The sequence below is a fragment of the Giraffa tippelskirchi genome, chromosome 12 (assembly GCF_054371585.1).
Source record: "Giraffa tippelskirchi isolate mGirTip1 chromosome 12, T2T-mGirTip1v1.2.pri, whole genome shotgun sequence".
Classification (NCBI taxonomy): domain Eukaryota; kingdom Metazoa; phylum Chordata; class Mammalia; order Artiodactyla; family Giraffidae; genus Giraffa; species Giraffa tippelskirchi.
The window spans coordinates 41,036,182-41,061,833 of record NC_137286.1 but is presented as its reverse complement, the minus strand read 5'-3'; the positions used below and the strand labels follow the sequence as shown (position 1 = coordinate 41,061,833).

Genomic DNA, 25,652 nt, shown 5'->3' with positions numbered 1-25,652 from the left:
ATCTTCTTGCAGTCCAAGGGGCTCTCAAGAGTCTTCTCCAACACTACAGTTCAAAAGCATCAATTTTTCGGCGCTCAGCTTTCTTCACCGTCCAACTCACTTTTTATAGGGGTGGGTAAGTTCATAGACTAATGAGTAAGAGGCCTATTCCAGCTATTTAGGGAAAGGGGTGGGGATTTCCAGAAAGTGAGCCACTGCCCACTTTTTGACCTTTGTGGTCAGCCTTGGAACTGTCTTGGTGTTGGTGGGTGTGTTATCTACTTTCTGATGTGTTATAATGAGCATATACTGAGGCTCAAGGTCTTGCAGCTCAAGATCTCTTGAGATATGCCATCTTGAACATGTTTGGTTCTAATCTAATCAGTTTATGTTGTGTCCTTGGGCTGTGTCATTCTGTTCAAGGTTGTGCCTTGCTTCCCTTCCCTACTGTTTCAGTGTCTTCTTTTTCTTTTCCAGAAGCTGGAAGGATGAGTTGATTGGATGGCATCATTGACTCAACAGAATCTGTTGGGTGTGCTCAGTGGCTAAGTCGTATCCGATTCTGTGGCCCCATGGATTGCAGCACACCAGGCTTCCCTGTCCTTTATCTCCCAGAGTTTGCTCAAACTCATGTCCATTGAGTCAGAGATGCTCCTGTCTCATCCTCTACCTCCCCCTTGTCCTTTTGTCTTCAATCTTTCCCAACATCAGGGTCTTTACCAGTGAGTCAGCTCTTTGCATCAGGTGGCCAAAGTTTCAGAGCTTTAGTTTCAGCATCAGTCCTTCCAATGAATATTCAATATTGATTTCTTTTACGATTGACTGGTTTGATCTTGCAGTCCAAGAGACTCTGAAGAGTCTTCTCCAGCACCACAATTCAAAAGCATCAATTCTTTGGTGCTTAGCCTTCCTTATGGTCCAACTCTCACATCTATGTGACTACTGAAAAAACCATAGTATATATATTTATATATATACACACATATCAAAAGATAGTAGATACATTATTAAGTATATATAATAAAATATAAGGCATATGTATTTATGTTCTATAGGATCAGCTTCTCTGAAGAAAGCTGATTAATACAGATTTCTTATGCTAGCAATTAGCTATCTGACATTTAAAAAACAATTCTATTTACTATACCATCAAAAGGGGTTTCCCTTGTAGCTCAGTTGGTAAAGAATCGCCTGCAGTGCAGGAGACCTGTGTTTGATTCCTGGTTTGGGAAGATTCCCTGGAGAAGGGAATGGCAACTCACTCCAATATTCTTGCCTGGAGAATCCCAGGGATAAAAGAGCCTGGCAGGCTACAGTCCATGAGGTCACAATAGTCAGACACGACTTAGTGACTAAACCACCACCACCACAGCATCAAAAAAACAAGATACTTAGTAATAAATTTTACAAAGAGGGTGTTAAACTTCTGAAAGCCAAATGCATTGTTGAAAGAAAGACCTGTATAAGCGAAAGGACAGCCCATGTTTGTAGATTGGAAGACTTAGTATTTTGGGGATTGTAATACTCCACAAATTATAGAATCGATGCAATACCTATCAAACTTGGCCTTTTTGCAGAAACCAATAAGCCAGTCCTAAAATTCATATGGAAATGCAGGGAACCCAGAATAACCAAAGCAATCTCGAAGGACAAAGTTGGAAAACTCACTCCTTCCAACTTTAAAAGTTATTTCAAGGCTGCAATGATCAAGACAGTACAGTGTTTGATTAAAGAGAGATAGGAAAATGTCACAGAATTTAGAATCCAGAAATAAGCCTTCATATTTATAGTCATTTTTTTTTACAAGAGTACTAAGATAATTCTATAGGGAAAGTATAGTCTTTTCTAACAAATGATGCTGGGACAACTGAATGTCTACATGCAAAAGTTAACTCAAAATAGATTTTAAAAAACCTAAATATAAGAGCTAAAATGAAACTCTTGGAAGAAAACATAGGCATAAATTTTCATCACCTTGGATTAGGCAATGGTTTCTTAGTTATAACATCAAAACCACAAGCAAGAAAAGTAAATTGGACTTCATCAAAATTAAAATCATTTGTGCATCAAAGGACACCATCAAGAAAATGAAACACCAGCCTACAGAATGGGAGAGACTATTCACAAGTCATATATCTAAAAGTGACCTGTATCTAAAACATACAAAAACTCATATAACTCAGCAATTTAAGAAAAAAAGATAATCCTATTTAAAAATGAGCAAAGGACTTGAACAGACATTTCTCCACATCAAATATCCAAATGACCAATAAGCACTTAAAAAGATCATAATTAGTCATTAGAGAAACTCAAATCAAAACCACAGAGCTATACCACTTCGCACTAGAGTGTCGACAGTCAAAAAAACAGGAGATAAATGTGAACAAGAGTTCGGAGAAATTGAAACCGTTATAATGTTCTACATGCATGTACATGCAAGCCGAGTGTGGAGAGATGTCAAAATATTAGCATACATGCAGGGACAAACAAACTGAACTGTAATGTAAATGATTAACATAACCACAACGAAGTGGGTGGAGAAGAAAAGAACTAAGTTAAGTAAGTTTGGAAAAGAGTATTTTGACTGTATACCGTAAAGCCAAAGACAAAAATAACTTTATAAAAATATTGCACTCTAGTTAGTACATTTGTTTTTCACAGGGGTGAGTATTAACAATTGTGAAACGACTTTATTCTGGAATTGAACAATAACGAAAGATACTGTGAATAGTGAGAGTCAGGTTTCTCCCTGTTGGAAAAACAAGTTACAAATAAAGAAAGAATTGGGGAATGAACCCTCTAGTGCTGGGTTGTAATTGTTGTTGCTGTTGTTCAGTCACTCAGTTATGTTCGACTCTTTGTGACCTCATGGACTGCAGTGTGCCAGGCTTCCCTGTCCTTCACCATCTCCAGGAGCTTGCTCAAATTCATGTCCATTGAGTTGGTGATGCCATCCAACCATCTCGTCCTCTATCATCCCCTTCTCCTCCTGCTTTCAATCTTTCCCAGCATCAGGGTCTTTTCTAATGAGTCAGCTCTTTGCATCAGGTGGCCAAAGTATTGGAGCTTCAGCATCAGTCCTTCCAATTAATATTCAGGATTGATTTCCTTTAGGATTGACTGGTTTGATCTCCTTGCTGTCCAAGGGACTCTCAAGAGTCTTCTCCAGTACCACAATTCAAAAGCATTCATTCTTCGGCGCTCAGCCTTCTTTATGGTCCAACTCTCATATCCATACATGACTACTGGAAAAACCATAGCTTTGACTATACGGACCTTTGTCAGCAAAGTGATGTCTGCTTTTTAATACACTGTGTGGGTTTGTCATAGCTTTTCTTCCAAGGAACAAGAGTATTTTAATTTCATGGCTTCAGTCACCATCTGCAGTGATTTCAGAGTCCAAGAAAATAAAGGATTGTAGTTAGAAGTCTCAGTACCAGAACTTCCTGGGCAGTTCAATGGTTAAGGCTCTGCGCTCCCACTGCAGGGAGCTCAGGTTCAATACCTGGTGGGGGTATTAAGAGCCCACATGCTGGGAAATACGGCCAAAAACCAAAAATAAGTTTAAAAAATTAAAAAGAAGTGTCAGTATTTAAACTAATACACAAAAATAGAAGTGTCAGTATGAACCCGTGGTTTTAAATATAGTAGGAGGGGGCAGTAATTTGGCTGCATCGTCACTCGGGCTCGTTGATCTTTGTTGAGACATGCAGGATCTTTAGTTGTGGCATTCAGGATCAAGTTTCCCAACCAGGGATCTAACCCAGGTCCCCTGCACTGGGAACTTGGAGTCTTATCCCTGGACCACCAGGGAAATCCCAATTCACAATAAAAGTTTGATAAATAAACTAGTGAAAGCATGGAATGGGAGAGCTCCTACTGTGAAATTTTAGTTGACCCAAGTGTAAACCAACAAATATTCACTAACCATCCATTCCAGCAGGCTCCTCACCCATCTTCCAGCCAGTAAGCTCTCCCGCAGTCAGGGCACACCACCACCACCAAACCCAGCTTCCTTACAAAGAAAATATTCTGTCCATATCACTGTCTTTTTTAAAAATTACTTTCAAAACCAGCCTCGCATCATGGGACACAAGGCTCCACTCAGCCTGGACCCAGAAGACCTGAGCAGCTCCATAACTCACCACTTGGACCACAGCATGTAGTGTTCCTGTAGACCTCTGGCTGATGTCACAGCTGTCACAGTGTGCTGACATGGAGAAAGCTTCATTCACTTGGGTTAGAGAGTGAAAACTAGAGTACTGAAAAGATGGCCCCTAAACTGCTGTGCATAAGATGACTTTACGTTGCTCTTCAAAGGAAGATAAGGAGGGTAGTGACTCAAATTGGAAAAAAAAAAAAACAAAAAAACGGAAGGGATTGTGGAGCTCATGAAGCTAGTTTGTGCCACATATGAGGGAAGAAAAGGGTGGAGTCCTGCCCCAAGGCCACCTCCACAGCTGATGGAGCCCCTTTGTAACCATTGCCAAAAGCCCCCTGATCATCACTAGCAGGCTTCCTGGCCCCAAATTAGGCAAAAACACCTACCTCGGTAGTTTCCCTATGGTACCCTAACAAATCACCTAACACCAACATTCCAGCAGAAATTTTGACTTGAAGATATAAGAATTGGCTACTCGCTAAAAAGAATGAGATAATGCCATTTGCAGCAACATGAATGGACCTAGAGAATGTTATGCTAAGTGAAGTAAGTCAGAGAAGGAGAAATATCATATGACATCCCTTATATGTGGAATCTAAAAAGAAATGATACAAATGAAGTTACTTACAAAACAGAAAGATTCTCACTGACTTAGAGAATGAACTTATGATTGCCGGAGTGCAGGGGAAGGATGGGGGAAAGGATAGTTTGGAAGTTTGGAATGGACATGTCCACACTGCTATATTTAAAATGGATAACCAACAAGGTCCTACTGTATATAGCACATGGAACTCTGCTCAGTGTTATGTGGCAGCCTGGATGGGAGAGGAGTTTGGAGGAGAATGGATACATGTATATGTATGGATGAGTCCCTTCACTATTCACCTGAAACTATCACAACATTGTTAATCAGCTATATGCCAATACAAAACAAAAGTTTTTTTAAAAACTTGGATATTAACCCAAAAGCGTTGACTCTCTCTGGCCTGTCAGGAGGGCAGCCTGCTGTGCTCACATTGCCCACATTATCTCAGCTCTTTGTTTTTAATAAGCTCGCTCCTTTCTGCAATAATCTGTCTGAAAATTCTTTTTCAACCTGCGTTTGGACTGCCATGACAAGGAGGAGGCCGAAAAGCCCTTGCAGCAACACAGCCAGGAAGAGGAACTCTGGAGAACAAAAATGTTGGAAGGATTTTCTCAGTTGAATGCTATCTGATGGTGGATGTGAACCTTCTCACCTCTCTCTCTCACTGACAAAACATTTAGTGGAAGCAGTGGAAGTGAGAAGTCTTAACCACTGAACCATCAGGGAAGTCTGTGGGCTAACTGGTCCAGTCGAGGGAACGTTCTAGGATGCAGAAGAGTGAGGCTGCAGAACTGTTTCTGCAGAGGCTGTAAGGAACAGGGTAACCATGGTGCTGGAGAAGGCTCTTAAGAGTCCCTTGGACAGCAAGGAGAACAAACCAGTCAATCATAAAGAAAATCAACCCTGAATATTCATTGGAAGCATTGATACTGAAGCTGAAGCTCCAATACTTCGACCACCTGATGTGAAGAGTCAACTCATTAGAAAAAGATCTTGATGTTTGGAAAGATTGAGGGGAGGAGGAGAAGGGGATGAGAGAGAATGAGATGGCTGGATGGCATCACCGACTCAATGGACATGAGTTTGAGCTAGCTCCGGGAGATGGTGAAGGACAGGGAAGCCTGGTGTGCTGCAGTCCATGGGGTTGCAAAGAATCAGACACAACTGAGTGATTGAACAACAACAACAACAGTGGTTGGCCTTCCAACAGCTGACTCACAATAATAATAGGAAAGATAAACCAGTTTCGATGCAGGTAAGTAACTAGATGTGGGGAGGGGGAAGATATGTGGAAATTCTCAGTGAAATAAAAAGCAAAGTCAATGGTAATCAAACTGTGTCAAAATAATCATGTTGCAAGTGTTTCTAAAAAATGCTTCTCATATAGACGTCCTCATGTAACAATCATCAACCTTTAATTTGAGCATAGTTTCAGAGTATGTTGGTAATGGGTTTGACTCTCATGTGAGTTGGTTGCATTTATGCTATTCAGGCAATAAATGGTAGCCATAGGCTCAGTCAGCTGTTTTGAAGTCCCACCTTGGGTCATCAGGCAGATGAATCAGAGAAACCTGCCAGCACTGTGAGGAAATGATTTAACCCCAATGCCCAATCCCTAACTGTATCTTCCAGCAGAAATGGTCACACAGAGCAACTGATTATAAGGAAACAGTCTGTTTCATCTTTATGTTCTGTGGAACTATATTAATACAAAGCAACATTTCCCTGTCAGCAGCTTTGCAGCCTCTGAAAACAGTTTCAAGATGTAGGACTTTCCTGGAGACTCAGTGGCAAAGAATCGACCTACCAGTGCAGGAGACACAGGTTCCATCCCTGGTCTAGGAATATCCCACATGCGGAGGACCAACCAAGCCCGTGTGCCACAGCTACTGAAGCCCTCTCTCCTGGAACTTATGCTCTGCAATAAGAGAAACCAGCCAGATGAGAAGCCCAAGCACCTCAACAAAGAGGAGCCCGAACTCGCCACAACTAGAGAAAGCACGCACAGCAATAAAGACCCAGTGCAGCCATTAATTAATTAATTTTTTTTTAAGTTTCCAGATCCAGAATCATAATGGCCAACTTGAATTGGGCTGATGCTCCAAGGAGGACATGCATAGTGGAGTGAAGATGAGGAGGGGAGAGCCCGAGGACACCCGCAGGGTTGCTAAAGACATGCGCAGTGGCTGGGAGCCAGCTGGCCTTCACATGCAACCCCAGCTTGTGAAAGGGCTGGAGAAGGAAGTGGAGGGTCTAGGTGGCCCCAGGAGATGAGGAGGAAGTGCAGCAGAGAGAGGAGGCCCAGGGAAGTGAGCCCCAGCCTGGGGCCCAGGGGCCAGTGTGACTCACCCATGCAACTCCAGGACCTGGGGCAAGTTTCTCACTGCCTTTATGCCTGTTTCTCCAGTTAGTAAAATGGTGGTAGGCTGTTGTGGTGGCTCAGATGGTAAAGCATCTGCCTGCAATGCAGGAGACCCCAGTTCGATCCTCGAGTTGAGAAGATCCCCTGGAGAAGGGAATGGATACCCATTCCAGTATTCTTGCCTGGAAAATTCCATGGACAAAGGAGCCTGGCGGGCCACAATCCAGGGGGTCACAAAGAGTCAGACATGACTGAGTGACTAACACACACGCATACAAAATGGGGGTAATACCTTGTTCTTGTTGTTGTTGTTGAGTCACTGGCCCTGTCTGACTCTTTGCGATCCCATGGACTGCAGCATTCCAGGCTCCCCCTGTCCTTCACCATCTCCTGGAGTTTGCTCAAACTCAGGTCTGTTGAACCAATAATGCCATCCAATCATCTCTTTCTCTTTCATCCCTTTCTCCTCCTGCCCTTCAATCTTTCCCAACATCAGGATCTTTTCCAATGAGTTGGGTCTTTGCATCACGTGGCCAAAGTATTGGAGCTTCAGCTTCAGCATCTGTCCGTCTAATGAATATTCAGGATTGATTTCTTTTAGGATTGGCTTGTTTGCCCTACTTCAGGGAACTGCGATGAAAATAGAAAGAGATTGAATAACCAAAGCTCCTAGCATGTGGAAGACAACCAACAAACAGCCATCACTCTCTTCCATGTACAACACTCAGCCCCACGCAGCCTCGTATGTGACCCGTCCCCAAACCAGTTGACGTCCATTCATTTATTTTTCTTAAGCTTTTTTAAAAATGTAGACCATTTTAAAAGTATTTATTGAAATTGTTACAATATTGCTTCTGTTTTACATTTTTTCTTCTTTTGGCCACAGGGCATGTAGGATCTTAGCTTCCTGACCAGCCATGGGACTTGCACCCCCTGCACTGGAAGACACAGTCTTAACCACTGGACTGCCAGGGAAGTCCTCATTCATTTAGTTTTGAAACACATGTTTATTAAACTTTCGTTTGGCTCTGAACAGGACTCTGAGAGAGAACGGTGAGTACAGAGAGCCATGGATCCTGCCCTCCTGTTGAGGAAACAGGTCTATAGAGTCCAAACTCACACAAATATGAGACTGTAATTGAGATTGTGGTGTTTCCAGAGACTATAACAGGAGAATCCAATTTAGTCAGGGGAGGCATCCCTAAGCAAATGACCTTTAAACTGAAATCCAAAGGGCAAGTAAACATGACCAAGTGCAGGGGGCAAAGATGTGTCCTAAGCAGAGGGAACAACAGATGAAAAGACGGTGGTCTCAGGGTTTATGAAGCAACAGTTAGAACTGGACATGGAACAACAGACTGGTTCCAAATAGGAAAAGGAGTACGTCAAGGCTATATATTGTCACCCTGCTTATTTAACTTACATGCAGAGTACATCATGAGAAACGCTGGGCTGAAGCACAAGCTGGAATCAAGATTGCTGGGAGAAACATCAATAACCTCAGATATGCAGATGACACCACTCTTATGGCAGAAAGTGAAGAACTAAAGAGCCTCTTGAGGAAAGTGAAAGAGGAGAGTGAAAAAGTTGGCTTAAAGCTCAACATTCAGAAAACTAAGATCATGGCATCTGGTCCTATCACTTCATGGGAAATAGATGGGGAAACAGTGGAAACAGTGGCTGATTTTATTTTTTTGGGCTCCAAGATCACTGCAGATGGTGCTTGCAGCCATGAAATTAAAAGACACTTACTCCTTGGAAGGAAGGTTATGACCAACCTGGATAGCATATTAAAAAGCAGAGACATTACTTTGTCAACAAAGGTCCATCTAGTCAAGGCTGTGGTTTTTCCAGTAGTCATGTATGGATGTGAGAATTGGACTATAAAGATAGCTGAGTGCTGAAGAATTGATGCTTTTGAACTGTGGTGTTGGAGAAGACTCTTGAGAGTCCCTTGGACTGCAAGGAGATCCAACCAGTCCATCCTAAAGGAAATCAGTCCTGGGTGTTCATTGGAAGGACTGATGTTGAAGCTGAAACTCCAATACTTTGGCCACCTGATGTGAAGAGCTGACTCATTTGAAAAGACCCTGATGCTGGGAAAGATTGAGGGCAGGAGGAGAAGGGGACGACAGAGGATGAGATGGTTGGATGGCATCACCGACTCAATGGACATGGGTTTGGGTAAACTGTGGGAGTTGGTGATGGACAGGGAGGCCTGGCGTGCTGCAATTGATGGGGTCGCGAAGAGTCGGACATGACTGAGCGACTGAACTGAACTCAAGGGTTATGAAAACAGGCCAGCGAAGCTACAGAAAAGACAAGCCACTGAGAGGAAGCATTGGAAACAAGAGGGATGAATGAAGGGAGGGCCAGACACACACAGTGCCTACTAGGGCATCAACAAGTCTTTAATATCTGGCCAAGTCCTTTTGCATGACAAGGGGGTGAAAATCAAGTGCTACATGATTTCATCTGAGTGTGAATAGCATTTCACTTCAAATTAGTATTGAGAGTGGTATTTATTTCTCTCCTTGTGTATTTTTCCTTATTGTTTACCTCGTTTGTAATGAGTGTTTATCATTTTTTCCCTCACACAAGAGCTTTTTTTCTAAGTCAATTTAATTGAGATATTATTTATCTACAATAAAAGGCACCTATTTTAAGTGTGAACCTCTCTGAATTTCAGCAAATTTCTACCAGCTCAAGCAAGACATAGAATATTTCTTTCACTCCTTTCACCTGCACACCAGTCCCAGGCCACTACTCAGCTGCTCTCTGTCACTATGTATTAGATTTGTCTTTTCTAGAATTTCACTTAGATGATATAGTACGATCTATACTGCTTTTGTGACCAACTGCTTCTGCTCAACATGTTTTTGAGGTTTATCCTTTCCATTGTGTGTATCAGTTCTTCATTTGTTTTTTTCCTGTGTAATATTCCACCATGTGGATATGCTACAATTTGCTGAACCACTCACCTGTCAAATAAACATTTGGGTTGTTTCCAGTGTTTTGGGTTTTTTTTTCTTTAGGCCATTGTGAATAGAGTTATGATGAATAGTATTGCCATATATTTTTATTTCTTTTGAGTAAATACCTAGGAGTAGAAAATCTGGGTCTTACAGTAAGTATACATTTAACTTGACGAGAAATTGCCAAGCTGTTTTCCAAAGCATTGTGGTTTTCCATTACCACCAGAGGTGGACAAGACTTCCAGTTATTCCATATCTTCCCCAAGGATGGTATTATCAGTCTTCATTTTAGCCATCCTAGAGGGTGTTCAGTGGTCTCATTGTGGGTTTTTATTTTTGCTTTAAGATTTTTTGTATTTTGGCTGCACTGGGTCTTAGTTGCAGCATGCAGGGGCTTCTTCCTAGTTGCAGCATGTGGACTTTTGATTGCAGTGCATGGGCTCCTGTTGGTTGTGTCACATAGGCTTAGTTGCTCCACAGCATGTGGAATCTTCCCAGACCAGGGATAGAACCCATGTCTCCTGCATTGGCAGACAGATTCTTAACCACTGGACCTTCAGGGAAGTCCTCTCATTGTGGTTTTAATTTGCATTTCCCTCATGATTAACGGTGTCCAGAATCTTTTTCATGTCTGTTGACCATCTACATTTGCGAAGTGTGTGGTCAAATTTTTGCCAATTTTTAAATTAGGTCAATGGTCATGTTTTTATCAAATTGTAAGAGTATTATATTTATTCTGGATACAAGTCCTTTGTCAGACAGTAATGTGACATATATTATCTCCCATTCTGTGACTTGCTTTGATTTATTTTTTTAAACAGCTTTATTGAGATATAATACACATACCCTCTCTGACTTCTCAACTGTGTCTTTTAAAAATAAATTTTAAAAGTTTGGTGATTTCTAAACTACCAATCTTTTCTTTTCCAGTTCAGGTTTTTTGTGTTGTCACTAAGAAATCTACCTACTCCAAGGTTGTGAAGGTTTTCTCCTGTGTGTTCCTCCAGCAGCTTTATAATTTCAACTTAACATTTATGTCTGTGATCTGTTTCACTTTCATTTTTGTGTATGGCATCAGTTAGAAGTTGAGGTTCCTCAAAGCCTTTTTTCTTTTAAGTAAGGTGATAAACAAAGCACACAGCAAGCTGCAGTTTGAAAGACCAGGTCACCAGCCAAGCCAGAAACGGTCAGTGATATCTCACCGTCACTTTGTTAAATAGATTATCGCAGAATATAAAAGCCAGGGTTTGTGGTTTCCTGTGCAAACCTATTCCAGGTAGCAGTGCTCTGACACACACTTCCTGTTGACGTCCATTCATGACTATTCATTCCCACCGTTAGTGCTGATTAATGCAAAAAATGATTAATACTGAACACAATTTGGTAGGGGGAGGGGAGGTGAAGGAGGAAAAGGAAAATGCCCTTTGCCTGCTGCAGACACTGTCCAGGTGACCTAGGAGTTGCTAAGTAGCCAGAGCTACTTTCATAGGAAATATTTCCCTGCTAACTCACTCCAGTGTCCTAATCCCCACCGTTTAAGAATCACCTGTGGTCCAGTGCTAAGACTCCAAGTTTCCAATGCAGTTGTTGCTATTTAGTCACTAAGTTATATTCAACTCTTCTTCGGGGGCACAGATTCAATCCCTGGTCAGAGAGCTAAAAAGTGAAGGACAAGGAAGCCTGGCATGCTTCAGTCCACGGGATCGCAAAGAGACAGACTCGACAGCAACTGAACAACAACAACAGGGAGCTGGGATCCCACATGCTGCGTGGCACAACCAAAAAAAAAGAAAAAGAATCACCAGGAGAGGTAAAACATTAACTGAACTCCCCTGTGAACATGCCCATAGCCTGAAGGGGAATGGGGAAAGGAGGCTCCGGTTTCTTTACTGGATCCATCAACAACTTCAGAGGAAGGGTAAAACAAGCCCCAGGGTGGATAGAGATTGTATCGTGGGAGGAGAGGAAGAAGGAGAAAGTCTAGAACAAGGTACAGTGCTCCCATATTGCAATCAGATGTGCTGACCCAAAAATCAGAACACGGGCTAATAAATGACATCATTTTCCACTTTGTGAATATTTTTTTAATTAGTTTATTTTCTATTTTTTAACTTTACAATATTGTATTTGTTTTGCTATACATTGACATGAATCCACCATGGGTGTATTTGTTTTTGGCTGCGTCCGATCTTAGGGTTAGGTTGTAGCGGCACACAGGCTCAGTAGCTGTAGAATGTGGGCTTAGTTGCCCTGTGGCATGTGGGATCTTAGTTCACCAACCAAAGATTGAACCCACGTCCCCCGTATTGGAAGGCGGACCTTCCAAAGGACCTTCCACTGGACCCCAAGGGAGTCCCTACTTTGTGAAATTTCTTAAATGGAGAGTTTAACAGTGGCTCAACGTTGAGTCATTTACCTGACTATCCTTGTTCAGATTCTCCTAAGGTATCCTCCATATCTCGCTGCCATACTCATAAACTTTAAAGGACACCTCTGAAGTAAGCTGAGAGGGCATCAGTGGAAAACCACACGTAACCATTCAGGAGCCCTGGGGTCTTCAGAAAACTTGGATCCCATAGGCATGTGGGCAGCAGACCTCACCCACTATCAGTCTAGACTGTGGTGTAATGGTTTAGTCAGTAACTTGTGTCTGACTCTTTGCGACCCTAAGGACTATAGCCCACTAGGTTCCTCGGCCCATGGAATTTTCCAGGCAAGAATACTGGAGTGAGTTGCCATTTCCTCCTCCAGGGGATCTCCCTGACCCAGGGGTCGAACCTGGGTTTCCTGCATCTCCTTCTTGGCAGCGGATTCTTTACCGACTGAGCCACCTGGGAAGGGGCTTCCCTGCTCACTCCAGTATTTTTGGCTGGAGAATTCCCATGGGCAGAGGAGTCTGGTAGGCTACAGTCCATGGGGTTGCAAAGAGTCGGGACACGACTGAGTGACTGAGCACAGCACCTGGGAAGCCCATCAATCTAGACTACTGACAATGGAAATGATTTGGGGGTAGTGGACACACCTTTAAGAAAATCTGCCAAAGACGTCACCTTCCAGGTCATCCTCTTAGTTCAGTCCCTGTTCCCTATATTGAGCTTTATCGTTTTGTTGTTAGACTCCCAGACAGTACACATCACATATAGCTGCAAGTAATACATACAATTTATTCATTAAAATGGGGACAAAATTCCCATAACTCCAGAATGTCAAGTTACATCATCAAAGTTCTCTGTTTAGAAGTAGAAATGTTGACAGTACTTCTTGTATGAGTTAAAAAAAATAGACAAATTTTACAATGTGGAGTGTCCTTTTCGGTCAATAGTATTGCTTCAGGCGACATAATGTTTCACAGATCTTTCCTGTAACTTCCAGAAAAGTCAGCCAGCCAGATTTGGTTTCAAACTTCTTTACAAAGCCATTTTCCTACAAGAGAACAAAGTTAACATTTTAAAAATCAGTGGAGACTAAATTTGTTGGAATGAAAAGCAAAGAAACTTTCATTTAATTAATATAAGTAGTCTTCTCTATATTTTCACTGGTTTTATTCTATTCATCCTCATTACCATTCTCTATCTTCAATTCCAGACCACCCTAGAGCAGTACTGTCCAACAGAAATATAGTGCAAGCTACATATGTAATCTTTTCAGCCACAGGGTTTTTTTTGCTGGATCTTTCTTATTTCCCCAACCAAGGATTGAATCTTCTCCCTTGGCATTGGAACCATGGAGTCCTAACAACTGGACCGCCAGGGAATTCCCAGTAGCCACATATTTAGAAGTAAAAAGAGGCAAAATTAACTTTAAAAATATAAATCAATTTATCTAAAAATATTATGATTTCGGGACTTCCCTGGTGGTTCAGTGATTAAGACTTTGTGCTTCCAATGTGGGGGGCAGGGTGGAAAACTAGGATCCCACATGCCTTGCTGCACATGGCCAAAAAAGATAGATACGCAAACAGATAAATTGTGATTTCAATATGTAAGCACGATGGAAATAAGATATTTTACTTTACTGGTACTAAATCTTTACAATCCAATGTGTATTTAAACTTATAGCATATCTCAATTCAGACCAGCCACATTGAAACTGTTCAACAGTCACCGGTGACAAGTGGCTACTGTATTGGACGGCATAGTGCTAGAGGGTAGAGAGTCTATCTTTTCCCGCCTGCCCCCCACTCCTCTTTTTCTTATGAATGTTTGGGACTAAAATATGCATTTATTAAATAATTTTATTTATTGATTTGGTTTTGGCTGTGCTGTGTCTTTGTTGCTGCATGCGGGCTTTCTCTAGTTGTGGCAAATGAGGGGTAACTCTCTAGTTTCAGTGCTCAGGCTTCTCGTTGCACTGGCTTCTCTTGTTGCAGAGCAACGGCTGTAGGTGCTTAGACTTCAGTAGTTGCAGTATGTGGGCTCAGTAGTCGTGGCTCTCCGGCTCTAGAGCACAGGCTCAATAGTTGTGGCACATGGGCTTCGTTGCTCCAAGGCACGTGGGATCTTCACGGATCAGGGACTGAACCCATGTCTCCTGCATTGGCAGGCGGATTCTTTACCATTAAGCCACTAGGGAAGCCCCTGAAATAAGCATTTATTTGTAAACTCCTTTGTGCTGAGAGTCATGAGGATGCAACAGTAAAGCCAGATTACATTCATTCCTTTTTTTAATCAGACTTTTTTTTTCAGAAGCATATAAACTGGACCCCCTGGAGTAGGAAATGGCAACCCAATCCAGTATTCTTGCCCAGAAAATTCCATGAACAGAGAAGCCTGGCAGGCTATAGTCCATGGGGTTGCAAAGAGTCAGACACAACTGAGCATGCATATACATACAAACTGGACACTGTATTTAATTAACTTTTGATGTATTATTATAGAGCACCCTCACTGAAAAGCACCTCTAAGCTTATCCAGCCTAATATCCTCTCTCATTTTGACAAATGAGGAAACAGAGATCCAGAAAAAAATGTTACGTCAGTAAGGTTACCTGATTTCTTAGTACCTGGACCTGTACTGAAATACAAGCACTGGTTTTTTCACTCCATAAATTTTCAAACCACTCCCAAGAAGATTAGAAAATTGCTTAAAAAATTGTTTTAGATGTTCATCTAGTAAAGTTCCATTTCTGGGGTTACAAACGTCTTCAAGTAGTTCATAGTTCAGTCTAGTGTGACTAACACAAAAGTGTAAACCAAACATATTTCTTTGACTGAGAACTCCATAATGCTATGGAACTGTCTTTTGGAGCATCACCGATAGCGAAGACTAATACCGTTCAGAGGAATTTCCCATTGAAAAGATTGCATAAGAAAGCCAGCTTCCGCCCCCATGTGAAGTGTGATGTCATGCCCTGAGACGCTTGCTGTCACATACTCAAAGAGGGGACAGGCTGCTCCTACTTTTCTTCCTCTTTCTCCTGCCTTTACACACTCAGACATTTCCCACATGTCCCAAATGTGGAATCCACTTCAGTGTTCCTCTTCCTAGAATTTTTATAAACCCCGTACTGTGGGGGCACTCTACAAAATAATCACAATTTTGTGATTATTATCACAATGATCACCATTATGATCAGGCAGTTAATGGGTTAATATGTCACCCTCTTATATGTATTAAAGTTCCAAAGCAAGAACAAAGGAAAAAAACTAACCATTCAGCTATATGAAGATTCATTTTTTTTTAAAGCTATAAGCAACTAAAACAAGAACAATAGACCAGGATACTATTTATTACACGTTTGCCATGAAAGAGTTCATTCAAACATAAGAGAAAATCATCAAGCCCTCAATAATTTAAAAGGCAAAGGCTGTTGAGAAGATAAATATCAATCATGAGCAAGTATGTGGGAAAAAAAACTCCACATTACCAGCTGTTAAATTCACATTTTAATAGAATCTTACTGTTTTTTAGACCTACTAACTTGACCTTGTTAATAGAAATCTATTAAGCCCTCAAGATTATGTTTAATGGTCCCACCTAATGCTGATCAAGTTGTGAGCTTGTCCCATTGGTAACAAAACTTTTGAAGGTAATGTGTATTCCAAAATGTATGATTAGTGTGATTATAGATGAACCAATCATCCTATTATAGATGAACCAAGCATTCTATTGTAAGAAGGTGATCATGAGGCAACCTTCTTTTTTTTTTTATTTTTATTTTGAAGCAAGGAATAAGAGTTTATTTGGAAACCCAGCTGACTGAGAAGACAGCAGACTTGAATATCAAAGTAACCATCCGTTGGGGCCTGGATACCAAGTTCTTTTATAGCATCAGAGAGAGAAGCAGTGAGGAACTAGAGTCCAAAGGCAGAATGGAGAGGGAGAGGCAGTCTTCTTTTATGTGGGGGGTGGAAAACCATCTCCATGTTTAGTACTGAAGCATTATCTCTAAGAAGGAAAAACAGAAAACAACCCAAATGTCTAGCTGTTGGAAATTGCTTAAGTAAATTATGATGCATAAAAATGATGGGATAGTCTATAAACATTGGAAGTGTTAACATGGAATATGTAAGGCGAGTTATTTTAAAAATTCCTCTGATGGCTCTGCTCACTTTGCTATGTGGGGAACAGAGCATCGCAGGGCAAGCTTGGAAGCAGGGAAGCTGGGAGGAGCCTATTGACACAGGTAAGTGAGAGAAGAGCTGCTCCAATGTGCTGGGTGTGCAGAATCAGAATTTGCTGATGCGTCAAATGCAGGGTATGCACAAAAGGAGTCACAGAGGACTCCCAAGGGGAGACAGCTGAGCTGGTCAAGCGGAAAGGATACTCCACAGATATTCCCTGAAGGAGCCCTCAGGGAGACCTGAACTTCATCTAACCTTATTCTTCATTAAATGATTTTTAAATCTCAAGTTAAAATTCAAAAAGACATACAAGAAGAATCTGGCCCCCAAATCTATTTTATATATCAAAGGATATATAAAAAAATTTGAGCTTGTATTACATCATTTTGGAAATGCCTTTGCCAGGCTGAACACTTGGTCAATCATCTACACACCTGTGTAGGTCCTTTGGTTTGCCCTCAAATTCACCAGACCATTGTTGAGAGCAAGATGATCATAAGAAAATAAAACCTACTTTGCATAACTCTTATGACTCAGACTTTAACATGCTGGTTACATGGAAAGCACCTGTTCTGATTGTACATTCCTACTTTCAAAAGGGGCTTTCTTTTGGTATTAGAGTAGTTTTAAGAATTTGCATATTTAAACTTTTTGAAATTTCCCACGTAACCTTCACAGTTGTATTGTATCTGACAGTATCTGAAAAGTTCTTTCAACTTTTAACTTCCCTACGGTATATATTATTGTCTTTATTATATATTATGTGAGGTGAAGTGAAAATGTTAAGCCCTCAGTTGCATCTGACTCTTTGCGAACCCATGGCTGTAGACATCCAGGCTCCTCTGTCCATGGGATTCTCCGGGCAAGCATACTGGAGTGGGCAGCCATTCCCTTCTCCAGGGGATCTTCCCCATCCTGGGATTGAACCTGAGTCCCCTGCATTGCAGGGGAATTCTTCACTGTTTGAGCCACCAGAGAAGCCCATATATTATGGAAAATATTATTTTATATTATATTAGGAATTTGGGTCTCAAGTGACTTCAGTAACTCACCCAAGATTGCACTTCTAGTGAGGGGGAAAACCGGAATTTAGATCTCACTTTCAATGCTTTCAAATTCATTCCATCATCCCATTAACAAATATTTGCTGGCTATGTTCTATACCACAGGCCCTGGGCCAAGCATGACGTATTCAGTGTGCTTTAGATACAAGTGATTCCTCTCATGTGAAGCTGGAGATAGAGTATCCTTTCCACTCGACCAGCACAGGGACAGGAGGGTGCTTTACTGAAGTGGGCAAAAGCAGGAAAGCCACCTGGCTGCAAAGGAAAGGCAGTCCCAGGCGGTGAGATGAGTGTCTTCTCAGACACATTCTACTGATTTTTAAGAACCAGCCTTTCCTCATGAACGCCAAAGACTGCTAAAAAAAATAATAATAATAAATAACACTGGCTCTCCTGTCAGATCTACAAGAGCCTTTTCATTTCTAGCACGTCACGCTGGCAGAGACAGGAGGAAGTAATGGTAAATGTGGAAGAGGAATAAAAAGTGACATGAGAAGCAGCAAAGAAAAGAAGGAAAGAAAGGAAGGGAGAAACAAGGGAGAGGGGAAAGCAGGGAAGGAAGAAGGAAAGGACAGCAGCTCAAGATGATAAAATGAAAAAAAGAATAAATCTCACTGGTCTTTTTTTTTTTTTCCTTTTAGGGCATCTGTTTTAGATGGTGGCTAATATCTAACTATAGCTGGTGATATAATTTCTGGAGATTACACCTATCTATTCAGGGAAGTTGGGCTTCCCCAGGTGGTGCCAGTGGTAAAGAACTCGCCTGCCAGTGCAGGAGACATATGTGACTCGAGTTCGCTCCCTGGGTGGGAAGATCCCCTGGAGGAGGAAATGGCAACCCACTCCAGTATTCTTACCTGGAGAATCCCATGGACAGAGGAGCCCTACAGTCCATGGGGTGCAAAGAATTGGACACGACTGAGCGACTGAGCAGATATTCAGGAAACTTAGGCAATACTATGATGCTACTAATAATAACAGTAGCCCTAAACTTGTATTGAGTTTACTATTTAAGAAGGCTTTCTTTCTTTCCTTGCTATTCTCTAGAACTCTGCATTCAGTTGGCTATATCTTTCCCTTTCTCCTTTGCCTTCTGCTTTTCTTCTTTTCTCAGCTATTTGTAAGGCCTCCTTAGACAACCACTTTGCCTTCTTGCATTTCTTTTTCTTTGGGATAGTTTTGGTCACCATCTCCTAGACAATGTTACAAACCTCCATACACCTGTACCACCCCAGAAAGATCAGTACCCTTCTAGAATTTCTCAGAGACAATCCCATACCCTCCACTAATTATGAATTCCAGGAACTTACAACATTTACTGTGAATAAGTTAAAATTTTCAGGAACATTTCTTAATTTTGTGTGTGTTACAAATACAGTGCAAGCTCATAAGTAGTTTTTGTTGCTGTTGTTGAGTCACTAAGTCATGTCCAACTCTTTGCGACCGCATGAACTGTAGCCAGATAGGCTCCTCTGTGCATGGAATTTTCCAGGCAAGAATACTGGAGTGGGTTGCCATTTCCTCCTCCAGGGGATCTTCCTGACCCAGAGATCAAACCTGCATCTCCTGCATTGGCAGGTAAAATCTTTACCATTGAGTCACTCATACAGAGTTTGTCAACTAGGATTTCTCTACATATGGACCTCTGTGCTATAGACCTTCTGCATTCACTTGAAATCTACGCAGCATAATAGCTGCAATTTCCACCCATCCTTCAATATAGCTCCCCACGGCAATCAGAAGAAAACATGACCAAATATCTCACATGCTTTGTCCAGCCCCAAGTCAGGCTGAGTTCCAAGAAAAAAAGGTGATAGAGAAAGGAGAGTGGTTGAAGGAAGCCCTCTCATTATTCAGAAAGATCTCAAACAAAGTGCAAAAGACATCAAGTAAAAGATTACTACGTGTGATTTCATCAACTTTTGAAACATTTATAAGCACCAAAGACATCTATAGTTTTAAAAGGCAATCAACAAATTAGAAGATAGCCACAATATACAAGGGGCTTCCCAGGTGGCATTAGTGGTGAAGAATCTGCCTGTCATTGCAGGAGATGTAAGAGACATTTGATCCCTGAGGAAGATCCCCTGGAGAAGAAAATGACAACCCACTCCAGTATTCTTGCCTGGCAAATCCCATGGACAGAGGAGACTGGCAGGCTACAGTCCATAGGATAGCAAAGAGTCGGACATGACTGAAATGACTTAGCATGTATAAAACATATATAAAAATAATTTGTGTCCAGAATATTCCAAGATTCCCACAAATCAGTGAAAAAAAGACAAAAAAATGGGAAAATGGACAAAGGAGAGAAATAGGTAGTTCCCTAATAAGAATTACAAATGGTCAATTAACATATGAAAAGATGCTCAACGTGAAAAGACACTAGTAATCAAGGAAACTGATTAAAAAAAGAATTAAAACAGCAAGACAGAAGACTTCCCTGGCAGTCCAGTGGTTAAGACCCTGTGCTTCCACTGCAGGGGGCATGGAACTAAGATTCCATATGCCACAGGGTGTGGACGACAACAACAACAAAAAGATAATTAGGCATGTATTTTTAAGCCAACAGAGTAGGGAAACTATGACAGACCACCATAACGTAACGTTAGTCAGCCGGGATGAAAGGAAATGTGGTATATTCCATCAAGCTGTGACAGGAGGGTGACTAGGTTAGGACCACTTAGGAGGACAAGCATCTACTAAGTGTGAAAATGTGTTGACACCATGACTTAGCCATTCTATGTCCCAATATTCACCCTAGAAAAGCACACATGCACAGGGAAGACATGACTGAAGATATTCAATGAAGTATTGCTCCTGAGAGCTCTGGAATAACTCTGGAAATGGTCATTCAATAGCATTCACGTACAACAGCATATACGTAGCACTCTTTTGTGTGTGTGTGTGTGTGTGGCCATGTTGTTTGCAGGATCTTAGTTCCCCAACCAGGGATTGGAACCCGTCCCCCTGCAGGAATCTTAACCACTGGACCTCCGGGGAAGTCCTTGTGCTAAGCTCAGTCGTGTCTGACTCTTTTGGACCCCATGGACTGTAACCTGCCAGGCTTCTCTGTCCATGGGATTTTCTGGGGAAGAATACTGTGGTGGGTTTGCCATGCCCTCCTCCAGGCTATCTTGCTGACCCAGAGATCAAACCCATGTCTCTTAAGTCTCCTACATTGGTAATCAGGTTCTTTACCACTGAGCCAACAGGGAAGCCCCAAGGAAGTCTCTGTAGTACCCTCTAAAATACTTATTAAATCTCCCTGGGTGGAAAAAAAAAAAAGCAGAATAAGTACCAACAACTATTTACATAAACAATTTCTGAAACGCTACCCATTCCAGTATTCTGGCCTGGAGAATTCCATGGATTGTATAGTCCATGGGGTCTCAAAGAGCTGGACACGACTGAGCAACTTTCACTTCACATATTAGTATTAGTATTGTTGAAATATTATTTAACAACTTATAATTTTTCTTTACAAAGAAGTGCTATGTATATTTTCTATGGATATATCCAACAAGCATTTTTTTATTAATAGGCATGCTTTGCATGTAAAATAATTGATAACAGTGGATGGCTTTGAGAAGAGGGGAGGCCTGGGATTGTGGGTTGAAGAGAGGATCTTTGGGAAATCAGTGCTGTGAGAAAAGTGAGCAGTAAGTTTATTGGAGTACCAAGAAGAGCATGTACATTCAGCCGGGACAGGCCCCTTATCAGTGAGTTGTGTGGGGTTTCCCTGGTGGCTCAGACGGTAAAGAATCTGCTTGCAATGCAAGAGTCCCAGTTCCGATCCCTGGGCCGGGGAAGACCCCCTGGGGGAAAGTATGGCAACCTATTCTGGTATTCTTGCCTGGAGAATCCCATGGTCAGGGGAGCCTGGCGGGCTACAGTCCATGGGGCTGAAAACAGTCAGACACAACTGAGCATGCATGATATGCTACAGTTTGAGTTGTAATCTAGGACCCCTGCACAGTCTCAGTTTTGGGGGCATTGATAATAAAGTGAATTTTTGTTTGGAAAATCTTGAATAGATTCTAGCTGGTGATACAGTACATTATTATTTTTTAATCACCAAGCTTTACTGGCCAGAATTTGCTATATTAGAAAACTGGGCGGGGCAGGAAGAGGGGGCAGGAAGCAACAAACTTGCAAACATTTATGTTTCCCTGGTGGCTCAGAGGGTAAAGCATCTGCCTGCAATGCAGGAGACCTAGGTTCAGTCCCTGGGTGGGGAAGATCCCCTGGAGAAGGAAATGGCAACCCACTCCAGTATTCTTGCCTGGAAAACCCCATGGACGGAGAAGCCTTGTAGGCTACAGTCCATGGGGTGCCAAAGAGTCGAACATGACTGAGCGACTTCACTTCGTCACTTCTGCAACATAATTAATACCTAAATATAACAGATTCTAATACCAACTCATTCTGTACTAATTCTACATTGTCATGACAACCCTGGCAAGAGCTCAGTCCTATGGACTAGACTCTGAAGTTGCATTAGGGAGGTGCTTTATTAATCCCCAAAACTCACTCCTCCAATTTACTCTGTAGGAATAAAAACTGAAACCACAAGTGTTTCCCAGCTATGAAGTTTTAAGATTCACTGGAAATCAGCTGAAAATGTCTTTTAAAATTATTATTATTTTAATTTATTTTGCTGTGCTGGATCTTAGTTGCACCATGTGGACTCTAGTTCCCTGACCAGGGATTCAAATCCGGCCCCCCTGGGTTAGAAGTGCAGAGTGTTAGCCACTAGACAACCAGGGAAATCTCTCTTTATCTTAAAATTAAAAAAAAATTTTAAACAAACTACCCAAAATATAATCCTTTAGGTAGATTTTTTTTTTTTTAATAAGCAAAGAAACTTGCTATTTCAATTCCTATTTTAAAGTAAAGAACAAAGAAGAATACTTCCATCACACATACCCAGCCTCCATTTTGCCTTATCCACTCTCCTGTGTTTTCGGTGATGAACTCTGCCACAAAGTAAGAAATGTCCTTGCACATGTCCATGTCTGGGGCAATACATTTGCCCAGAAGTTTCTTGATGAGAATACCTTCAAAGGCAAATATGGTTACAATCCTGCCCCAGTTAACGATGCCATCTTCAAATTCCTTTTCCATCACTTGGTTGAATATTGTTCTGGCAGTGTCTATGGACACCACATCAAACTTATCCAAGCACTGCTTCAAAGTCCTTTCTACTTCGCTCTGGACAGAGGAAGCCACATCTTGTAACACCCTGGATGTTTTGCTTGGCCCAGATCCAGGTTGCTGTATCTGCAACACATATTTCAGATAGTCCTCGGCCAGCCTGTGAACGTAGCCGAACTCGGTGTCAGTCATCTTCTCCTTCCTGGGGAGCAGAGTCTTGAGCCTGTTCACCTGCAAGTGACCAAGACAGTCTGAAGCACAAGCTTGTGGAGCCTGGTGAAACATGACACATGATGGTATCTGGAGGCCGGTGGAATTTCTGTTTGCATCATCTAAAGCTATCCTTCCTCCTGGTTGCTTTCAGGCGTGGGCTGCATGTGAAAGAGAAAGCATAAAATGTGAAAGAGGAAAATGTCTCAAAGACAGGCCACTTCCTCATCCTGTAAATGATTAATGTAGTTTTTAAAGCCTTAAATTCAAGGAAGTGGAGGAATCAGAACTCTCCTGCATTCCTGGTAGGATTGTAAAACAGTTTTCATGAACTTTTACTGTGAAAAGTTTGGCAATTCCTCAAAAACTTAAATATAGAGACTTTCCTGGGGTCCAGTGTTTAATTTCCGCTTCCAACGCAGGGGGCGCAGGTTTTATCCCTGGTGGAGGAACAAAGATTCTACATGCCGAGTAGTGTGGCCAAAAAAAAAGAAAAAAAATTAAATATAGAATTTCCATATGACCCAGCAATTCCAGTTATAAGCATAAGCCCAAAAGAAATGAAAATAGGGACTCACACAACTCCTGACACATGGATGTTCACAGCAGCATCACTTACAATAACCAAAAGGTGGAGACAAACCAAATGTTCATCCACAGATGAAGGGATAAACGAATCGTGGAACATTCTTAAGCCACAGAAAGAAATGAAGTGCCCATACGCTTTACAGCATGGACGAACCTCAAAAACAGGATGCCCAGTAGAAGAAGCCAAATGTAAGAGCTCTCTCTCTGTACAATCCCATTATGTGAAATAGCCAGAATAAGTAAATCCACAGAGACAGAAAGCAAATCGGTGATTGCCGGGGGCTGAGAAGGGAGTAACTGCTGAGTAGGTACAGGTTTCTATCTTGTGATGAAAATGGTTTGGAACTACATCGAGGTGGTGGCTGGCTGCGAAACATTGTGAAGATGCTAAACATCACTAAATTGTACACTTTAAAATGGGTCATGTGGGGACTTCTCTGGTGGTCCAATGGGTAAGACTCCGAGCTCCCAATGTAGGGGGCCCATGTTCAATCCCTGGTTAGGGAAGTAGATCTCACATGCCACAATGAAGATCCTGCATGCCACAACTAAAGACCCAGCACAACAAAATAAATAAATTAAATATAAAAAATAAAGGGAATAAAATAAAATGGATCATTTTTACATTATATGAATTTAGCCTCCAAAAGAAAAAAAGTTCAATATAGCCCAGTGGCTAAACTGAATTAATGAAAATCTGGAATACAGATTAGCAAACGGCCAGTAAACAGGGCCTCTTAAGCACTGCTGAGGCAACGTGGCCCTTGACACTTTGGTACTCAGATAGGATGACATGGGAGGGAAGAAAAATGTATCTGCTTTGTTTCTCACATCCCATTTACCCTAGAACTTTGTTTTTTTAGGCAAATATTTGTTGCATTGAAGGAGGAAACAGAATAGGCTCTGTCTGGAAAGCAGGACTCCATCTTGGGCTGGACTGTGGACTTTGAGCTATATGCCCAGTATCTATGGAAACGACATACCAACTGGAAAACCAGGACCCTGGAAGGAAGAGCCTCAGGGCTCTCAGGGCTCTTCCATTGCCTAAAAGAATACCCTAACTATCTGTGTGACTGAATAGAATCATGCATTTTATTATGCTTATTGGGGAATGACCACAAGCCTATTGATAATTGTCTGCTGTTAACTACCTAGGTTTAAGTCATATGAATCATGGGTTGACTTTGATTGTATCTTTCTTTTTCCTTTGTTCAGACTAGTTTCAGGGAATTTAGGGAGGTGGGTTTGGGCAGGTAGGCTTAATGTATGTAAGGTTTTCACAAAAGCTGGTGGGGGTTCTTGGCTAAGAGAAGACTCTGCCTTGGGCCCGCCGGTGTAATAAACTGCACTCCACTATCTGCATTATCCTTCTGAGTGAGCTTGTTTCCCAGAATGCGTGGCTACAACAGCATAACTACCAGATGAACACAAATTTTTTAAAAGTACAATCAAGAATGAAAAATACGTTTCCAAGAGCATTAAGCAATGGATTAGGTGTTTAACACGTACAGATCTAAAGACTGCAACACAAGATACTTCTAGATAAAACTAAAGGGGTTCGGAACTTCCCCTGTGGTCCAGTAGCTAAGACTCTGGGCTCCCAATGTAGGGGGCCTGAGTTGATGCCTCAGTGGGTAAGGAGTCCACCTGTCAATGCAGGGGACACAGGAGATGTGGGTTTGATCCCTGGGTTGGGAAGATGCCCTGGAGAAGGGAATGGCTACCCACTGCAGTATGCTTGTTTGGAGAATCTCATGAACAGAGGAGCCTGGTGAACTATAACGGGGTGCGCGACTGAGCGACAGAGCATATGCACAGGGAACTAGATCCCACATGCCACAGCTAAGACCCAGCACAGCCAAATAAACAAATAGTTTAAAAGAAAAAAAGACAAAGTCCTGCTGTAAGCCAATACCCCTATTTCCTCTAATAAAGTCAGCCAACTTGTCCAATGTGCAGAAAGAATTTAGGGGCCAGAAGGAACACTAAACTTGGAGTCAGAGGACC

General features: G+C 41.8%; 1 protein-coding gene across 1 annotated transcript; it reads right to left on the bottom strand.

Moving 5' to 3' along the window:
* Window positions 1–13,208: 13,208 nt before the first annotated feature.
* Window positions 13,209–23,209, bottom strand: BCL2A1 (BCL2 related protein A1). The gene is made up of 2 exons (XM_081546749.1): window positions 22,620–23,209; window positions 13,209–13,487 (listed from the first exon to the last, which is right to left on the bottom strand). The coding sequence occupies exons 1-2, from the start codon at window positions 23,130–23,132 to the stop codon at window positions 13,380–13,382; spliced, it is 621 nt and encodes a 206-aa protein (XP_081402875.1). The 5' UTR covers window positions 23,133–23,209; the 3' UTR covers window positions 13,209–13,379.
* Between the last annotated feature and the right edge of the window lie 2,443 nt (window positions 23,210–25,652).

Excerpts from the sequence above, each read along its gene's own strand:
- BCL2A1 (XM_081546749.1), bottom strand. The coding sequence starts at position 23,132 with ATGTTTCACCAGGCTCCACAAGCTTGTGCTTCAGACTGTCTTGGTCAC. Across the intron at positions 13,488-22,619 it reads TAAGGCAAAATGGAGGCTGG|GAAAATGGCTTTGTAAAGAA; the intron begins GTATGTGTGATG and ends GTTCTCTTGTAG.